Consider the following 18,881-nt stretch of genomic DNA (forward strand, 5'->3'; position numbering starts at 1 on the left):
ATGTTAAACTTCTGTGGTAACTTAAGTTCTTGCTAGTAACTATTTTTTTTTCTTTTTTTTTTTTCTAGGATATCTTTGTGAGCTTGTCACAAGTTGATGGACTTTATTTTGTCTGCAACGTAGATGATTTTAAATTTCTGGCAGACATGATTCAGCATATTCCATTAAACCTAAGATCTAGATATGTGTTCTGTACAGCACCCATCAACAAGAAGCAGCCTTTCGTCTGCACTTCATTGTTAAAGGTATGTCTTGTTTGTTTTCTGGCAGGGAGAAGGAACACATTTTCTTATATAGTATTAGCACATGCTTTGAGACTATTGACTCAGCCTGTGTATATTCCATTTACTATAAACATTCTCCCAGGACAAGCAGGATGGTAGCCCTCACATGTGGGTGATGTCACTGGATGGAGCCCTATCACGGAAAACTTTTCTGTCAAAGTTTCTAGAACTTTTGACTGGCACACTGAGCATGCCCAGCATGCCATGATCCCTGCAGCCACAGAGGTCTCTCCTCAGTCTTTCTTTCCACACAGCAGTTTGCCTCGCGGTTAGGAGCTCTGTGAGAATTCTCACACAATTTTCCTCACGGAAAAAAAATTATTTTACTTCAGAAAAGATTCCCTCATAGGGGTCTCCCATCGTGATAAGTGTTTTCCATCATTCGGTGAGTATGTTCACTATCCCCGGTCGGTTCCTCCTCCAACCTTTTTCGGTGTCCGCAAGCCATCAACCGGTTTTTGGGCCTCAACCTCTGCCATTATGGCAACAGGTTTCCGAAATTGTCCGGAGTGCCCCTAAACCATGTCTGTTACCGACCCACATGATGTCTCTGTGAGGTGCCTCTGCTCATCACACAAGGTGTCTCACTGTCCAAGTTGTGCCCAGATGACTCCGAAGGGTAGGTGGGCTCGCCTCGACAAGATGGAGACTCTGTTCAAAATCAACTTGACTCCATCGACGTCCACCCAATCGTCACCGGCAGGACCATCGAAGAAGTTAGTCATCAAACCTCGCCGGGAGCACCAGGGCAGTGGTGACCGTCCATCACCGTCTCCATCTAAGGCATCTACATCATCTACCTCTGTGCTGGGGAAAGTCCAGACTGAGCACCGAGGGAAGCATCAGCACAGACGTGAGTCGACTCCCAGTGCCGGCACAGACACCGCATCAGCCCCAATGGATATCGAGCTGCTTGCGAAGAAGACACGGGTAGAGGAGCCTTTAACATCCTCTCCACCCGAAAAACCAAGGCGATCCCCACAGATATCTGTGCCAGATACTGAGCCCCCACAAGTCCCTGTGGAGGTGCCAGTAATGCCTAGCATGCCACCCCCTGTAGCTGCGATATCTACACCAGCTTTCAGGGAGAAACTGGATGGTTTCATCTGCCAGGCAGTGCTTGATGCTCTCCGAGACCTACAGTCATCTATACCGGCCCCCATACCAGTACAGACACCGGAGCCATCGATATTTGCATTGTTGCTAACCAGGCTGGATACACTCATCTGTGCCCTTCCAACACAACCCGGGCCACCGATGCCAAAGCAACCTACAAAGCCTCTGAAATCCCTGATTCCCATTCTGGGGTCCTCAGACGACGAAGACACAGATTCCAGTCCTCTGTCACCGATGCCTGGGCCCATCAGGCCTTCGGTGCCATCGAAACCCGCATCAGTGCCACCGCATATTCCATCGAGGCCATTGAAGGATCCATCGGTGCCAACACGTCCTACCATACCAATCTTCTTCCCTCCTTCAGGATCTCGACAAGAGACCTTTTCTGACACATGGGAAGATGTTGACACCGACACATCCACAGAGGATATCTTATCAGAACCATCTCCTCCAGAAGAAAGAATAAAATTTCCCCCAGAGGATCTCTCCTTTGCCAATTTTATTAGGGAGATGTCAGAGACAATTCCCTTTGAACTTATTACAGAGGAGGACACACGCCACAAAACATTAGAGGTTCTCCAATTTGTGGATGCAACAAAAGAAGTGATGGCTATACCGGTACACGAAGGGCTAGTAGATCTGCCACATCGTCTCTGGGAGCATCCTTGTGCTGTTCAGCCTGTGAATAAGAGGACAGATGCAACTTATCTTGTCCAACATATTCCTGGTTTCCAAAAACCACAACTACCCAATCAGTCAGGGGTAGTTGAGTCTGCACAAAAGAAGGCCAGAAGATTGCGACCACACTCTTCAACACCTCCCGGCAAGGACCAAAAATTCCTTGATATCTTAGGTCGCAAGATGTTTCAAGGTTCTATGCTAGTGTCACACATAGCTGCATACCAACTTTACATGACACAGTATCAAAGGAATCTCTGGAAGCAGGTTCAGGGAATAGCCGACTCACTTCCCCAACAGCAACAAGATAATCTCAACGCCATACTACATAAAGGCCTTGAGGCTGGCAAACATGAGGTTTGTGCTGCATACGACTCCTTTGAAACAGCTTCTCGCAAATCAGCACCAGGAGGTGGGCCTGGCTAAAATTCTCTGATCTCAGAGCTGAAGTCCAAGACAAACTTGCCGATCTTCCATGCACCGTGAAAATCTATTTGTCGACAAGATACAAGACACAGTGGCTCAATTAAAAAACCACAATGAGACCCTGCTGCAGTTATCAACAGTGACTACCGAGGCCCCTTCTTCTGCAAGAAGATCCACTAGAAGGGAGCCTAGAAAACAATTTTATCGCCTACGCAGATACTACCCACCTACATCTCGCGTGAGGCCAACTAGACTGTCTCAGAGAACACATCCTCAATAGCCCGAGACATCCAGGCCTCAGCCACCACCGCAAACAGCCCAGGCCTCTGGATTCTGAGGCGTATCCAGAGAACTGTAGTTACTCCATAAATCCACAATCAGATTTGCAAGTAGGAGGTCAAATTCACCACTTCATATCCAACTGGTTCAACATAACCACATACCAATAGGTTATATCTATCATAACCCAGGGATACCATCTAAACTTCCTCATGGTACCCCCAGACTTACCACCCAATCCTCTGTGGATACATGATCACACAGGTCTTCTAGAGTCATAACTGTCCACCCTTCTGGGCGCCAGGACCGTGAAACCTGTTCCCTGAGCACAGCAGGGCAGAGGGTTCTACTCCTGCTATTTTCTCATTCCAAAGAAATCAGGAGGCCTCTGCAATCTCAACAAATTTCTACAAAAATAAAAATTCAGGATGGTGTCCTTGGGCACCATGCTTCCCCCTTCTGCAAAAAGGAGATTGGCTCTGTTCTCTGGATCTTCAAGACGCTTACGCTCACATTCCAATATTCCCAACTCACTGCAAGTACCTGCGTTTCCTAGTGGGACATCAACACTTTCAGTACCGGGTCCTGCCTTTCGGACTTGCCTCTGCACCCCGTGTATTTACACAGTGCCTAGCAGTGGCTGCAGCCCATCTCCGCAAGAAACACATACACGTCTTTCCTTACCTGGATGACAGGCTCATCAAGAGCCAATCCAAGCAAGGAGCTCTCGACGCTCTCAAGCTCACTATCAATCTGTTACACTCGTTGGGATTTCATATCAACTACCAAAAATCCCACCTGACTCCAACTCGCCTCCTGACTTTCATCGGAGCAGATTTGGATACCACAGTGGCAAAGGCCTTCCTGCCCAACACCTGCGCAGAAACACTCTCCGGACTAGCTGTATCTCTGCGTACAAAGAAAACGGCCTCAGCCCACCAATTCTTAAAGTTGCTGGGACTCATGACTTCCACGGACCATGTCACTCCTATGGCCAGACTGGCCATGAGAATAACTCAATGGACTTTAAAATCTCAGTGGCTCCAAGCCATTCAACCGATCTCATCCCAGATTCATGTAACCGACCAGTTACGATTATCACTTCGCTGGTGGATGAACAAAGTCAACTTGCTAACAGGTCTACCTTTTCAGCAACCAGTTCCACAGATGCATCCACCTTGGGTTGGGGAGCTCATGTGAACAATCTTCAAACTCAAGGTACTTGGACACAGCTCGAAGCAACATTTCAGATCAACTTCCTAGAGCTTCGAGCTATACATTATGCTCTATATGTGTTCAAGGACTGCCTTTCATACAAAACTGTTCTCATCCAAACAGACAACACAGTTGCAATGTGGTACTTGAACAAGCAGGGCGGCACAGGCTCTTATCTCCTCTGCCAAGAAGTCACACAAATCTGGGCCTGGGCCCTTGCACACTCCATGTATCTACGGGCCACTTATCTGGCAGGCGTGCAGAATGTGGTAGCAGATCGCCTCAGCTGACAGTTCCATCCCCACGAGTGGTCTCTGGATCCTGTGGTAACAACCAGAATCTTCCAACGCTGGGGTCAACCAACAATAGACCTCTTTGCATCCAAACTGAATCATAAAGTGGACAGATTCTGCTCCCTTCACAGACAACCAAACAAGTTAGCCATGGACGCCTTCGCTTGCCCCTGGAACACAGGCCTCCTATATGCGTATCCCCCAGTACTGCTGATAGCCAAAACCCTCGTGAAGCTACAACAGGTCAAAGGGTCAATGATACTCATAGCCCCGTGTTGGCCTCGACAAGTATGGTTTCCCATACTTCTCGACCTCTCAATCAGACAACCCATTCACCTGGGCACAGTGCCCACTCTTATAACTCAGAACCAAGGCATGTTATGCCATCCGAACCTTCAGACCCTATCCCTCACAGCCTGGATGTTGAAAACTTGATCCTGCAACCCCTCAACCTTTCAACTGATGTTTCTCAAGTGCTTGTAGCTTCACGAAAGTCTTCCACAAGAAAATCCTATCTTTCTAAGTGGAATAGATTTACCATATGGTGTACGTAAAAAGGTATCGACCCTTTTTCCTGCCCCACTCCATCTCTTTTAGACTATCTCTGGCACCTTTCAAACTCTGGTCTCCAGACTTCTTCAGTGAGGGTACACCTGAGTGCCATCTCAGCATACCACAAGAGAATAGGGGATGCCCCAGTAACAACGCAACCCCTTGTTATTAGGTTTATGAGGGGCCTACTACAACTTAAGCCCCCTCTATGGCCACCAGTTACTGAATGGGACCTGAATGTAGTACTTACAAGGCTCATGCACTCTCCGTTTGAGCCTTTGCACTCTTGCGATGTTAAATTTCTTACATGGAAAGTTCTCTTCCTAGTAGCCATTACATCTGCTCGAAGGATTAGTGAGTTACAAGCACTTGTAACATACTCACCCTATACAAGGTTCCTACATGACTGAGTGGTCCTACGTACTCACCCTAAATACCTTCCCAAGCTGGTTACTGACTTCCACTTGAATCAGTCTTATAGTCTTGCCCACCCTTTTCCCAAGGCCTCACTCTCATCAGGGCGAGAGAGTTTTACACACCTTGGATTGTAAACGCGCACTTGCATTTTACCTAGACCGCAATGCAGTCCATAGGAAATCCACCCAACTCTTTGTTTCTTTCGATAAAAACAAACCAGGAGTTGCAGTGGGCAAACAAACTCTCTCCAATTGGCTATCAGACTGTATCAAATTCTGCTATGACAAAGCAGGCCTTCCTTTCCAGGGACGAGTGAAGGTGCCCTCAGTAAGAGCCATGGCAACCTCAGTAGCACACTATTGTTCAGTATCGATTGCTGAGATCTGCAAAGCTGCAACATGGAGCTCTCTTCACACATTTGCAGCACATTACTGCCTGGGCAAGGAAGGACGAAAAGATTCTGCCTTTGGACAATCCATCTTGAACTTATTTCCAGTATAATCCCAACTCCTTCCACATCCAGTCTGCTGTGATTTTCAGGCTGCCTCATTTTTCCCAACAGTACACCAGTTGTTGTGCCTGCTGCACAAGTTGAACGCTGTTGGTCCAAACAAATATGTCAGCCTGTAGGTTGCTAATCACCCACATGTGAGAACTACCATCCTGCTTGTCCTGGGAGAAAGCAGTTGCTTACCTGTAACAGGTGTTCTCCCAGGACAGCAGGATGTAGTTTTCACAAAACCTACCCGCCACCCCACAGAGTTGAGTACAAAACGTTTTATTTTATTTTTTTGCTCACACCTTTTACTACAAACGAGACTGAAGGGAGATCCCTGTGGCTGCAGGGATCATGGCATGCTGGGCATGCTCAGTGTGCCAGTCAAAAGTTCTAGAAACTTTGACAGAAAAGTTTTCCGTGATAGGGCTCCGTCCAGTGACATCACCCACATGTGAGGACTACATCCTGCTGTCCTGGGAGAACACCTGTTACAGGTGAGCAACTCTGCTTTACATGGATATACCCCCGACATACCCTCCCCTCATGTGGGGAGGGTATGTCGGGGGCGAGGCCAAGGTCTGGATCGCGGTCCCGCAGTGCGGGCAAGCGATCAGCTGACCATGAGATGAGGGCTGATCCGTTCTGAGTGTGGGAATGGTGGCCATTTTTTAAATCATTCGATGCACAGGCTAAAGTGGCAGGGGAGGAGATCTCCTGCCTGACTTGTCCCTGGCACATGGCAGTCCTGAGGGCCCTCAGGATTCACTCCAGGATTATTATGATGACAAGCCCGATCCCCTGGTGGGGGCGGGGTGGCCCCAACCACTTTTTCTTTAGACTTTGTGCTTTTAATGCACAAGGCGTTCCTAGCTACTCAGTCCTAAAATGGGGGGCAGTTCTTCTCAGAATCAAACAGAGGGGACCCCCCCAAGAAGGTCCCTAGGCACTAGAGCCCTCAGGTGTCCCTTAGGGTCAAGCAGCTGCGGGGCTCTAATCCCTTGGGGAACAGGGGCCCGGGGCAGGCCAAAGCCGTCGAATCGCTGGACTCCCCCCACCCCGCCGGCTCCTCAGTCTTTCCCCGGGGTGAATGCAGATGATGAACCAGAGAAGACATCACCCTTGGGAGGGGGATGACCCGAAGGTCAGTCGTTTGTTCCATAAGGGAGAGTTGGACCTGCTAATCCCTCCTGTGTTATCAGAGCTCGGTGTGGAGTTGCCTCAAGAGATGCCTACCCAGGGCTCGGTGGATCCGGTCCTGGTGGGCTTGCGGGGGCCAGCTAAGACATTTCTGTTTCATCCCATGATACAGCAGTTAATGGTCCGGGAGTGGATGTTCCAGAATCGGGCCTGCGAGTGGGCCGGGCTCTGGACAAGCTGTATCGTTTGCCCGAAGAGACCTTAGAGCTTTTGAAGTTCACTAAGGTGGATGCCTCTGTGTCGGCAGTGACAAAGCAGACCACAATCCCCGTAGCTGGAGCAGCAGCCCTGAAGGATCTCCAGGATAGGAATCTTGAAATCCATCTAAAATGGATATGTGAAGTTTCGATGCTTGGCATCCAGACTGCCGTCTGCAATAGCTTTATGCTCAAAGCAAGGTCTCTGCTGTATCCAGCAGTTGCTGAGTACTCAAGACCTTCCATCTCAGGAATCTGCGCAGGCGGAAAGCCTGGAGGCGGCTGTGGCATATGGGTCTGACGCCTTATATGATCTTTTTCATACTTCCTCCAAGATGATGGTGTCCCCGTGGCAGCAAGGAGGTTATTGTGTTTATGCAACTGGTCAGCGGACGTTTTCTTCTAAGGCCTAGTGGAGCGCTCTTCCTTTCAAGAGCAAATTCCTCTTTAGCGAAGATTTGGAGCATCTCATTAAGCCCCTGGATGACAAGGTGCACAAGCTTCCAGAGGATAGACCAAAATCCTCTAAAGGTTTTTTCCGACTTGCTCCCATTTTCAGGGGCAGAGACGCTACCAGCAGAGTAGAGTTCCGACTTTAAATCAGAGACAGTCCTCGGGGAGATCCCAATCTTGGTCTCATTCCTTTCGGGGCCATAAACCTTCACGAGACGGGGGTCTGTCAGGCACCACTGGGCTCTAAGTCTTCGCAATGAGATTCGGCTAGCCCATCCCTCGATTCCGTGAATAGGTGGTCGGCTGTCCCATTTCTACAAGGTGTGGGCCCAGATAATCTCCGACCAGTGGATATTAAATATCATAAAACATGGCTACAAGTTAGAATTTGCTTGCCCTCTCCTGGACCTATTCCCTTGCGGCTTGCAGTTGAAGGCAGAGATCGTTCGTCAGACCCTTCTCCGCCTGCAGAGCCTAGGGGCCATTATGGTCTCGAAGAAGGAAGGCTCCTATCGGCTGATCTTGGACCTGAAAAAGGTGAACAAGGTCCTCAAAGTGCCATATTTCCAGATGGAGACTCTACATTTGGTCATTGCAGCAGTCTGCAGCGGGGAGTTCTTAGCTTCCCTGGATCTCATGGAAGCATTTCTGCATATCCCCATCCACGAGGAGCACCAGCGGTTTCTGCATTTCATGATCGTCGTCAGGCCTCGGTGGCGCAGATCTTGGCATTTTTGCAGAAAGGCTTAGGCAAAGGGTTGTCCTTTAACTCCCTCCGGGTGCCGGTGGCAGCTTTGGAGTGCTTCAGAGGAAAAGTTAATGGAACAGATCTTTCGGTGCACCTAGATGTTGTGCGTTTCCTCGGGGGGGGGGCGGCGAAGCATTTGAATCCACCAATTGGCAAGTATGTCCATCCTGGAACCTTAATTTGGTGCTAAGGGTCTTGTGAGGCTCCTTTTGAACCTTTTAGGAAGGCAACCTTGAAGGATCTCACTTTAAAAGCTGTGTTTTTGGTAGCGATATGTTCTGCGAGGAGGGTATCAGAGCTTCAAGCCCTGTCGTGCAGGGAGCCTTTCTTGCTAATTACCGACTGGAGTTTCACTTAGAACGGTTCCCTCCTTTTTTCCCAAGGTTGTATTGGTGTTTTCACCTGAATCAGTCGGTGGAACTCCCGGCCTTTCCTAACCTCGAGCCGGATGCGCCTCACGCCAGAGAGTTGAGGCGTCTGGATGTAAAGAGGGTTCTATTGCAGTACCTGGCGGTCACAAATCCCTTTAGAGTTTCAGATCATTTGTTTGCCTTGTGGAGTGGTGCTAAGAAGGGTAACAAAGCTTCTAAAATGACCATCGCTTCAGCTTACATTGGTAGCAGCCGGCCTGTTCCTGATGGATTGAAGGGACATTCGACTCATTCTCAAGCAGCTACCTGGGCAGAAAGCCAGTTGGTCTCACCTCAAGAAATTTGCAGGGCGGCGACCTGGAAGTCTCTATACACATTTGCTCGGCACTACTGATTGGACGTCCATGCACCAGACGTCAGCAATTTTGGGAGCAGTGACATTCAAATGGGACTCAAAAGGTCCCACCCTGAATAAGGGGCTTTGGTACAGTCCAGCAGTCTGGACTGATCCGGGTACGTACAGGGAAAGGAAAATTGGTTCTTACCTGCTCATTTTCGTTCCTGTAGTACCACGGATCACCCTCCCGATTGGAGGGTTAACAATCCAGTATTTTTGAGAGTCCGCTCTGTTTTTGTCGTAAGAGAGAAGGCTACAGGTTTCTTTTTTTTTTGTAATTGTTTATTTTTCATTATAGCCAACAGTGTACATATTGATATCAAAAATTGTACAGATATGTATGGAGATCATTGAATACAATACAACAAACGGATATGTCATAAAATATCAAGAACATAGCCTAAACAGTGATTGAACCTGTATAAATCATCACACCTGTGCATAAATAAAACACGCCTATAGTACCATAACTAGTCTCCTTTGTCTGGTTACTTTTTGAATTACCCCATTTCCTCCCACCCCATAAGCCTGTATGATAGCTCCTACTGTGTGTGCAACGTGTGCTTTTTTCCAGGTACAGTACAGTTCCCATATCGTATGGAACTTGTGAACCCTTTGATTCCGGGTGGCAGTTAGATATCCCATCTGGTATACTCTGGCTACTCGGCTAAGAATATTCGAGAGAGATTGGGTATGTTTACATTCTTCCACATATAGGCTATTTCACACTGAGTTGCTATCATATACTGAAGCATCAGAGCTTTCTGTGCATCTCCTATAGTATCATCCATTAGGCTTAAAAGGCAGGTCTTAGGAGCCATGGCCATTTGTATACCCAACACCTCAGATAGATGTACTAATACTGATTCCCAGGTTTTTACCACCTTAGGTCATGTTCAACACATATGGAAAAAAGTTCTCGTCTCCCCACACTGCCTCCAGCAAAGTGGGCTAACTTTGCCATTTAATTTATGTAAGCGGTCGGGTGACATATACCACCTGTATAACAATTTATAACCATTTTCTTTAATGGTGGCTGATATCGAACTCCTGCCCATATGCTTGTGACAAGTATCCCAATCGGGTTCCGATAGCTCACTCCCAAGATCTGCCTCCCATCTTAGCTGGTAATTCATCTTGGTCTTTGGGCCACTATTAATAAGCATATGCAATCTCGATATTAGACGATGAAGAGGACCAGTCTGTGCACATAATGTTTCAAACTTCGTCTTATCAGAAAGTAAAGCCGCTGAGACCCCTTCCGCTTTGAAGTAATGTGCTAGTTGTAAATACGTATACCTATCTAACGGAGCCAGGTCATACTTGTTTTGTAAGTCTACATAGGGAACTAATTGAGAGCCCGACTAGAACTGCCATATCCGGGTTAATCCCTTCCCCTGCCATCGGTTGATAAAAGCCCTATCCATTCCCGGAAGAAAGGCAGGATTGTACACAAAAGAAGTATAATGGTGCACCATCTTATCTCCCACCAAATATGACCGCCACTTCAACCAGACCTTGAGCGCAGCCCATGAAAAAGGCATCAATTGTTTTCAGTTATCTTCCCCCCCCCCCCCCCACCCCCCCGGACTTGCTCCAGACCCTATACTCAAGAGGAGGTTCGCCCGCTACGACCTGGGCGATAGTAATCCAAGGTTTTACATCCCTAATCCTATGCCAACTGATGACCACCCCCAACATGATAGCTGAATAGTACCATAGTAAGTTGGGTATATTGAGATATTGAGTCGTCCCCCCCCCCCCCCCCCCCCGATCTTGCCCCTATAGAGTACTTGTTGAGATACCCTGGGGGGGGGGGGGTGTTCTCTTCCATATAAAACGAAAAAGCTTCCTCTGCCATATACGCATCGCACCTTCCGGTACTTCTACAGGTAGTGTTTGAAACATGTAACAGAATCGAGGTAAGACGTTCATTTTGATCACCGCAATTCTGCCAAACCATGAGAGATCTGATCTATCCCACCTATCCATATCTTGTTGTATTTGAGATATTAATGGATCATAGTTTAGGTGATACAAATTATCAAGATTAGATCCAATTTTGACCCCCAAGTATTTGACATAGTTTTTAGCCAAACGAAAAGGTAAGGAACCACCCACTGTGGCATAATGCTCGGCTGGCATGGAAACACTTAATAGCTCAGACTTATCGGCATTAATTTTAAAACCTGAGAATCGGCCGAAAATAGTAAGTTCCTCCAAAAGGACTTTCCCGGATCCGATACAATAAATAGCAAGTCATCCGCAAAGAGAGACATCTTATAGTCAGTCTCCTCTACACAGATTCCTTGAATCTGAGCATGCATTCTCACTCTTGCCGCTAGCGGTTCGAGCGGGGTGACAGGGCAACCCTGTCTTGTGCCTCATTTAACCTCAAAGGGATCAGAGTACGCTTCGTTTATTTTTATTCTGACTTGAGGGTGGCCATACAGCTTCTGTACCCAGGTGATAAATGAGTCTCCCAATCCCATCCGCTCCAGGACTTGGAAGAGATACGGCCAGTGAACACGATCGAAGGCCTTTTCGGCATCCACCGCTAAAAGAACTGCCGGTATACTCTGTCGCTGCGCCCACCACATCAGTTCAACCACTCTGCGGACATTATCCAACGCTAATCGTCCAGGAATAAACCCCAACTGATCGACCGCCACTAAAAGGGGTGCCACCCTCCCCAGGTGCACTGCTAAGGCTCAAGCCAGTATTTTAAGATCAATGTTGATCAGGGATTTCGGCCTGTGTGAGCCACAGAGGGTATGATCCCTCCCAGGTTTCACCAGCCCTGTGATGCCCGCCGTGTTAGCCTCAGGTGCGAGCGAACCTTCAGAACGAAGGGCATTGTACATATTCACTAAGGGTGATATTAAATCAACGCTAAATACTTTATAATACTTAGCTGTGTATCCATCAAGTTCTGGGGCTTTCCCTGTTTTAAGATCTTTGATAATACTCAGAATTTTCCCTCCGTTAATTCAGCATTAAGCTTTTCCTTGTGTTCATCGTATAACACTGTGGTGTCCACTTCATCTAAATATTGTGTTATGTCCTGAGGGGTGCACTGAGTTTCTGCATCATAGAGAGTCTGATAAAAGTGTGTAAATCTGTGCCCAATATCCACCTGTGAGTACACAATTTCCCTGGGCGTCCCTTATTTTGGTAATCTTGAGTTTGAGCGTCCCTCTCCCTTATCTTTCTCTCTAAAAGACGTCCAGCCTTATTGCCAAACTCATAGTGTTGTTGTTTTAACCACTCTAATTGGTATGCAATTTTACCCAGCTCTAAATTGTGTATTGCTCTTCTCGCCTCCTTCAAACGGCCCAGGGTATGCTCATCTGGAGAGCGTTTATGCCGTATTTCCAATCTATTAATTCTTTCCATTAGAACCAGCCGCTCTTTTCATGTGCAGCCCTAGCTATAAACAGGCCTCGTAGATAGGCCTTTAAACTGTCCCACAGAGTCCCCGGGGATACCTCCCCATTATCATTACAACTGATGTAGGCCTTGATTTCATCTTTCAGGTGTGCCACAAAATTGCTATCCTCCAGTAGGCTATCATTTAACCACCAGAATTTGGTTCCCACCTGAGTCCCCCCAGTGATCATGGAAATCCAGATAAGTGCATGGTCAGACCATGTGATGTTTCCTAGTTCAGCTTCTTTGATCGACCCTACAATCTACTTGTCTATTAAAAAGTAATCTAGTCTGGAATATGATTTATGGGGGTGGGAATAGTAGGTATAATTGCGTGTAGTAGGTTGCGCAACCGCCATATATCAGTGAATCCTCTGTCTGCGATAAGGTGCTTAAGTGCTTGTCTATGCATCTTGCCACCGCAACTACCAGGATGAGAGTTGTCGAGATATGGGTACCTAGTAAGGTTAAAATCCCCCCCCCCCCCCAACAATAAGATGGCCCTCAGACCACTCACTTATGATATTGGAGATCTTTGTCATGAAAGCTGCCTGATCTGTATTAGGAACCGTCATATATTGCCACGGTGAGCTCTGTGGCTTATATTATCAAGCCCGTGAGACACTGGGCTTGTCTAATCATAGGTTGCTTAAAGACAAACTGTGCAAACACTGTGTGGACAAACTACTGTGTAAGCACTTATCTTGTTCCACAGATGACAGAGTAGTATGTATAGTCCTGAAGAGATGCTCCAACACTGCGGTGTTTCGGAGATTTTGACTCCTTCCTCAGGGGCCCTTCAGGTGAAATTTATACTGACGATTCTATGTGGAAACAAAAAAAGTTCTTAATTATGCCTGTGTGGCTAAAGCAACTAGACTGAAATATCGGGCTGATGGATTAAGACTTACAGAGCCAGTTGATTGCGGTCATTCTGAGCAGCTACAAAACTGCTTGTGAAATATCGCTACGAGCAAAAAATGAATAGTGAATGCCCATCCTTCAATCTACACTTCCAAGAAAAAGTCGGCATGATAATAAAATACTTCGTTTTTGCTCGTAGCGATATTTCACAAGCAGTTTTGTAGCTGCTCAGAATGACCGCAATCAACTGGCTCTGTAAGTCTTAATCCATCAGCCCGATATTTCAGTCTAGTTGCTTTAGCCACACAGGCATAATTAAGAACTTTTTTTGTTTCCACATAGAATCGTCAGTATAAATTTCACCTGAAGGGCCCCTGAGGAAGGAGTCAAAATCTCCGAAACACCGCAGTGTTGGAGCATCTCTTCAGGACTATACATACTACTCTGTCATCTGTGGAACAAGATAAGTGCTTACACAGTAGTTTGTCCACACAGTGTTTGCACAGTTTGTCTTTAAGCAACCTATGATTAGACAAGCCCAGTGTCTCACGGGCTTGATAATATAAGCCACAGAGCTCACCGTGGCAATATATGACGGTTGCTAGACTTCATCACACATTAAGTTCTCTTCTTTAGCCAAATCTTTATTATTTTGATTGTTCATATTTTTTGGCTATCATTGAGTAATAATTTATTACTACTTTGATCTGTATTAGGGGCATATAGATTCAGGAGAGTATATATTTTGTTATGAATCTTCACCTTCACAAGGAGGTATCTACCTTCCACATTCCTCAACACCGTGAGGACATCCGCTACCATGTGCTTAGCGAACAGTATCCCCACCCCGCAGTATTTATGGTGAACCGATGCAGCCACATGGAATGTTTGAGGAGACCCCTTAGACACTAGTAACCTTTCATACTGCTTAGTGAGATGAGTTTCTTGGCAAAATACAATGTCAGCATGTAGTGCTTCCATTTCACGGGTAAACGCCTGCCTTTTGGTGTGAGTTTGCAACCCTTTCACATTGATTGAAATTATTTTTACAGACCCCATGTCATAATCATTACTCGGCCCTCTCCTGCACTCTGCTTCCACAATACCCTCACCAATGTGCAGCGAATGTATTCCGTCTGTGTGCCTGAACCTCTATGTACCTCTAGGTAGATAGGCCTCCCCTGGTCCTCCCCCCCCCCCCCCCCCCCCTTCCCTATCTAATCCACAAACTCCCGTGTGGAAACCTCCCTGGAGAGTGTTGACGTCACTGCATGCCAATGTGGCCCATAATCCCCCTCCCCCGTCTCCATCTAGATAAAAAACATAACAGTAACAACAAGTTAGTGAGAACGTGAATTCCCTCCCCATCAACCATCTATATTCTTATTGTAAAACTTCAAATTTCAACTGGGAACATCTTGCTACAGATGAAAATAACCTCATCTTAGTGTAGGTTACACAGTCTGAGGCCGCATCAAAGTCCTCTAGCTGTTTCCTCGTCCTCCTTATCCTGGATCCTGTGAAGTTGACGCTGGGCCTCCCGATTGCCTCTGAAGACGCCGATCCCCTTTGTCTACTCTTTTCCACTGGGGTCGCTCCGCCCTGTGTATTCCATCAGGATTAGCAGTGCTCTCAGACCTTTTAGAGCCCTCTGTGATCATGCCTGCCTCTCGTAGAATGTCCTCCGCCCCGGATACCTTGCGAACCCTCGAGTTGGCTCCACTGATTGTAAAAGTGAGGCCGAAAGGGAACAGCCATCGATAGTGAATGTTTTGGGAGTGCAGTATTTGGATGATGTCACGGAAGTCCCTCCTTTTTTTTAATATTTGATACGGCAAGGTCCTGAAACACCTCAATCTTGTGGTCCTGCCAAGATATAGTCCCACTCTTCCTAGCAGCTTGAGCCACCCTCTCTTTTACAGTGAAACTGTGGATGCAGGCTATGATGTCCCTGGCCTGATTACTGCATGTGCTTCCCATAGCTCTGTGAGCTCGCTCCAAGACCAACTCCTGGTGATTTTCCTCGTTGTCATTAGGGTGTAGTAGCAGGTTGCAGATGTCCCTCACCACTTTAAAACGATCATGATATTCTTCCATTTCAGGCACGCCACGGAAACGCAGATTTATGCGATGTGATCTATTTTTTATGTCTTCAACATGCATGCTCAGTTCTTCCTGGGCCTCTCTCAGCTTTTCCTGCTCCTCTCTGAGCTTACTGACCTTAGTCTATTGTTCTTCCAGGCCCGTTTCTGTGTCTTCCACTCTTCCCCTGAGGTCTTTAATTTCACTTTGCATGTTTTCCAAAATATCCCTGATCTCTCTCCTGAACCGGTCCATGTCTCCTCTCAGCCCCTGGAACCAGCTTTTAAACTCCTGCCGGGTAGGAATGTCTGAGCCCACCGTGTCTGCAGCTGATTCGGCATCTCCGTTATTCTCCTGCACGGGTACCATCTTTTGCTCCGGGCCCGATCGCTGCCTTCACTGCCGCTGATGCAAAGGAGAATCTATTTAGATCCCGTTTTTTTTTTCGGGGTCTTCATTGTCAGCTTCCCGGATCACTGCCGTGATGTTTGCGAGCAGTTCCGAGCGCCTAAGCCACCGATGGAGGATGATTGCGGGGAAGGAAGGCACGAGTCACTAGATCATGCAGCCATCTTAGCGTGTGACATCACCGCTCTCAGGCTACGAGTTTCTTCTTGTCCTGGGTTTATCCTGGGTTCCGTTTTTTTCACGTTCGTATATTTTGTGGTTTCCTGTTTATACTTTGCTTGATCTATATATATATTAAGTTCTGCTTTGGTAATGTTCATACTGAAGAGATGCAGGTGGCACACCAGGTTAAGAGGGGGTGCTCTTCAAGTTTTTCCCTGGGAAGGGATGCAAAACCCAGCAGTCTGGACTGTTCCGTGGTACTACAGGAACAAAAATTAGCAGGTAAGAACCAATTTTCCTATTCATTCCTGCTCTTCTGCAACTGTAGTTCCTGCCTTGGAGCCTTCCTCTTCCCTCCTGCTGCCCCCGGAGTTGAAATCTGAGCTATTTGAACCCCTGGAGCTTTTGTATCTATGGAGCCTCGTGTGGTACAAACATCAACTGTTTTGAACTTCTGCTGCCCTGTGCAGTTCAAACAGCTGATGTTTGAACCGGGTATGGCGCCATAGATACAAGAGTCCCCGCAGTTCAAACAGCTCAGATTTCAACCATGGGGGTATCAGGAGATAAGAGGAAGGCTTCAAGGCAGAAGGATGGTGCTCCAGCTCCATCAGGTTAGGGGTTGTGAAAAGTTCTTTGGGGAGGAGGTAGGGACAAGAGCAGGGGAAAATGGAACTTGAGAACCAGGAAGAAGAGCAGAGGAGACACAGAGACTGTGTGGGAGAGTAAGGGAAGAATGGGGATCTTAGAGACTGTATGGGAATCTGGAAGAATGTGACTTGGGGAAGAGAAGGCAAAGAATAGGACCCGGGGATTGGGTGAGAATCTGGAAGAAGAGGGACTGAATGGGAGCCCGGGAAACCAGGGTCTCAGAGATTGGGGGAGAGCAGGGAAAGAACAGAACTCCAAGACTGGAGGTGTGCAGAGGAAGAATTTGAAGGATCAGGGTCTGGGTGGGAATCTAGAAAAAGAGGAACTCAGGGATTGAGTGGGAGTCTGGGAGGTCAGAGACTCAAAGGTTGGGAAGTAGAGCAGGGGAAGAACAAGGACTCGTGACTGGGTGGGAGTCTGAAAGAGCAGGGATTGGGAGGGAGAGCAGGGGAAGAATGGGGGCTCAGGGACAGGGTGAGAGCCTGGGATAGCAGGCAATCTGAGACTTGAGTGGAGAATAGGGACTTGGATGTGGAGTGGGGGGCAGAGCAGGATTTGGGGGGACAATGGAGACTCAGCAGTTGAGTTGGTGTGAAATGGGGGTAAGAGAAAAAGGTTGTGGAGTGAGGTTCACAGTTGGTGTGAATGACCTGAAGGAGTGGAGAGGTGGCAAGACGCACTGAAAAGAAACTAACATGCTATGGAGGTGGGTGAGAGAGGAAAAGAATAGGTCTGTGAATAGTGTAAGGAGGGTTGGGAGGGTGATGAAAGAGGTAATAGGAGGCTGGGTAGGAAGCAAGCAACACAACAGGCTGGAGACCTGGGAAGGAAGGAGCTGGAGCTGATGAGAGGCAGAGGAAGGTTGATGAGATTTACACGGAGGGGGAAGTACAGAACTAGGGAGTGGGTAAAGGCTAGGGATGGAGTAAGAGTTGGGGAGGGGAGAGTAGGATATGAAAAGAAAGATTGAGGACTAGAGGGTTAAATGGGAAATAAGGAGAAATTTAGCTATAGATGGATAGAGCGTGAAATGGTGAAAAAAGATGAAAAGAAACTTCAGTATCATACAAATGTAGGGAAAGAAGGGAAGAAGACAACAGAGAGAAGAAATGGAAAATCAACCCTGAAAAATAACATAGGAGAGGTTCAGAAAGAGAGACCAGGACCAATCCAATTTAAAAAACAAAATGCCCAGACAACAAAAGATAAAGAAAATATTTTCTGATTTTAAAGAATAGAATGTGCCAACTTTGGAAATGTGCATTTCTTATATATTTGTATTTTGCTCAGTGCAGGAGGAAATGCATCTGTTTCTTTTTCTCTGACGTGCACTGCATGCAGATTCTGGTTTCTTGGGGTTTCCATTTCAGATTCTATCTGCATGATTCAGTCTGTAATTTTATGCTCCTTATTTTGTTTTAGGTAATGGTCAGCTTGTGTTCTGCATGTTTGACCGAGGTGAGGGATGTTGCTAGAATGTAGCATCTGTGTGTAGGGACCTGCAGTCTGGCTAGTATGTTGGTGTTCTAGGGCAGTGCTGCCCTTTCTCAGGAAGGCTGCTCTTTTGAGTCCTGGAAGTTAGTGCTGCTATGGTATGGCAGGTTCTCTCTTTTTTGTTTTTGCAGGATTTCGTGTTACTACAAAAAGTATGTGGTGATAGAAAGTGTTTATGTGGCTGTTATTGAGGTAATGCTAGAATTTTTTTTTTTTTTTTTTTGTATGATGAGTTATAAAGGGAAACGTTCTATGTCCATTGTTGGGAGAATTTCTGTGGAGGGGATATTACAGAATTGGAGGTGCAGGATTTTTTTAGTTTCTATCCCTTCCTTGTCTGCGGTCCAATCCACAAGCTGTGCAGGAATCACCCCCAGTGCCAGAAGAGACCTAGCAACTAGGAGCTCTAGAACTCAGGAGAAGAGCAACATGTGGTGCAAAAGACTAGAAGCCATGACACACACACCTTGTAGTACTGCCACAGGCCTCCCTTTTCAAATTGCAACTGCACCAAGAGGGAACAAGGGTCAAAGCAACCAGGTAGCTAAGCCTGTATCCCAGTTACGTTTGTATCATAAGTTTTTAATAAATTGGGGGTAGCGGGAGGGGGGTAGGTGTGGGTGAATTTAGTACTCGTGAAAAGTACCGGACAACAAAGCCTTCCATTTA

The 18,881-nt window shown here is 47.0% G+C and overlaps 1 protein-coding gene across 1 annotated transcript in view; it reads left to right on the forward strand.

Annotated features, from left to right (window-relative positions):
• SUPV3L1 (Suv3 like RNA helicase) overlaps positions 1-18,881 on the forward strand; it is an 85,708-nt gene that overhangs the window by 55,616 nt on the left and 11,211 nt on the right. The window contains exon 13 of the mRNA XM_029609659.1: positions 69-245. Within this exon, the coding sequence (XP_029465519.1) occupies positions 69-245 (177 nt within the window). The remainder of the gene's footprint in view (positions 1-68; positions 246-18,881) is intronic.

This window comes from Rhinatrema bivittatum, chromosome 7 (assembly GCF_901001135.1).
Source record: "Rhinatrema bivittatum chromosome 7, aRhiBiv1.1, whole genome shotgun sequence".
In the NCBI taxonomy this organism is placed as follows: domain Eukaryota; kingdom Metazoa; phylum Chordata; class Amphibia; order Gymnophiona; family Rhinatrematidae; genus Rhinatrema; species Rhinatrema bivittatum.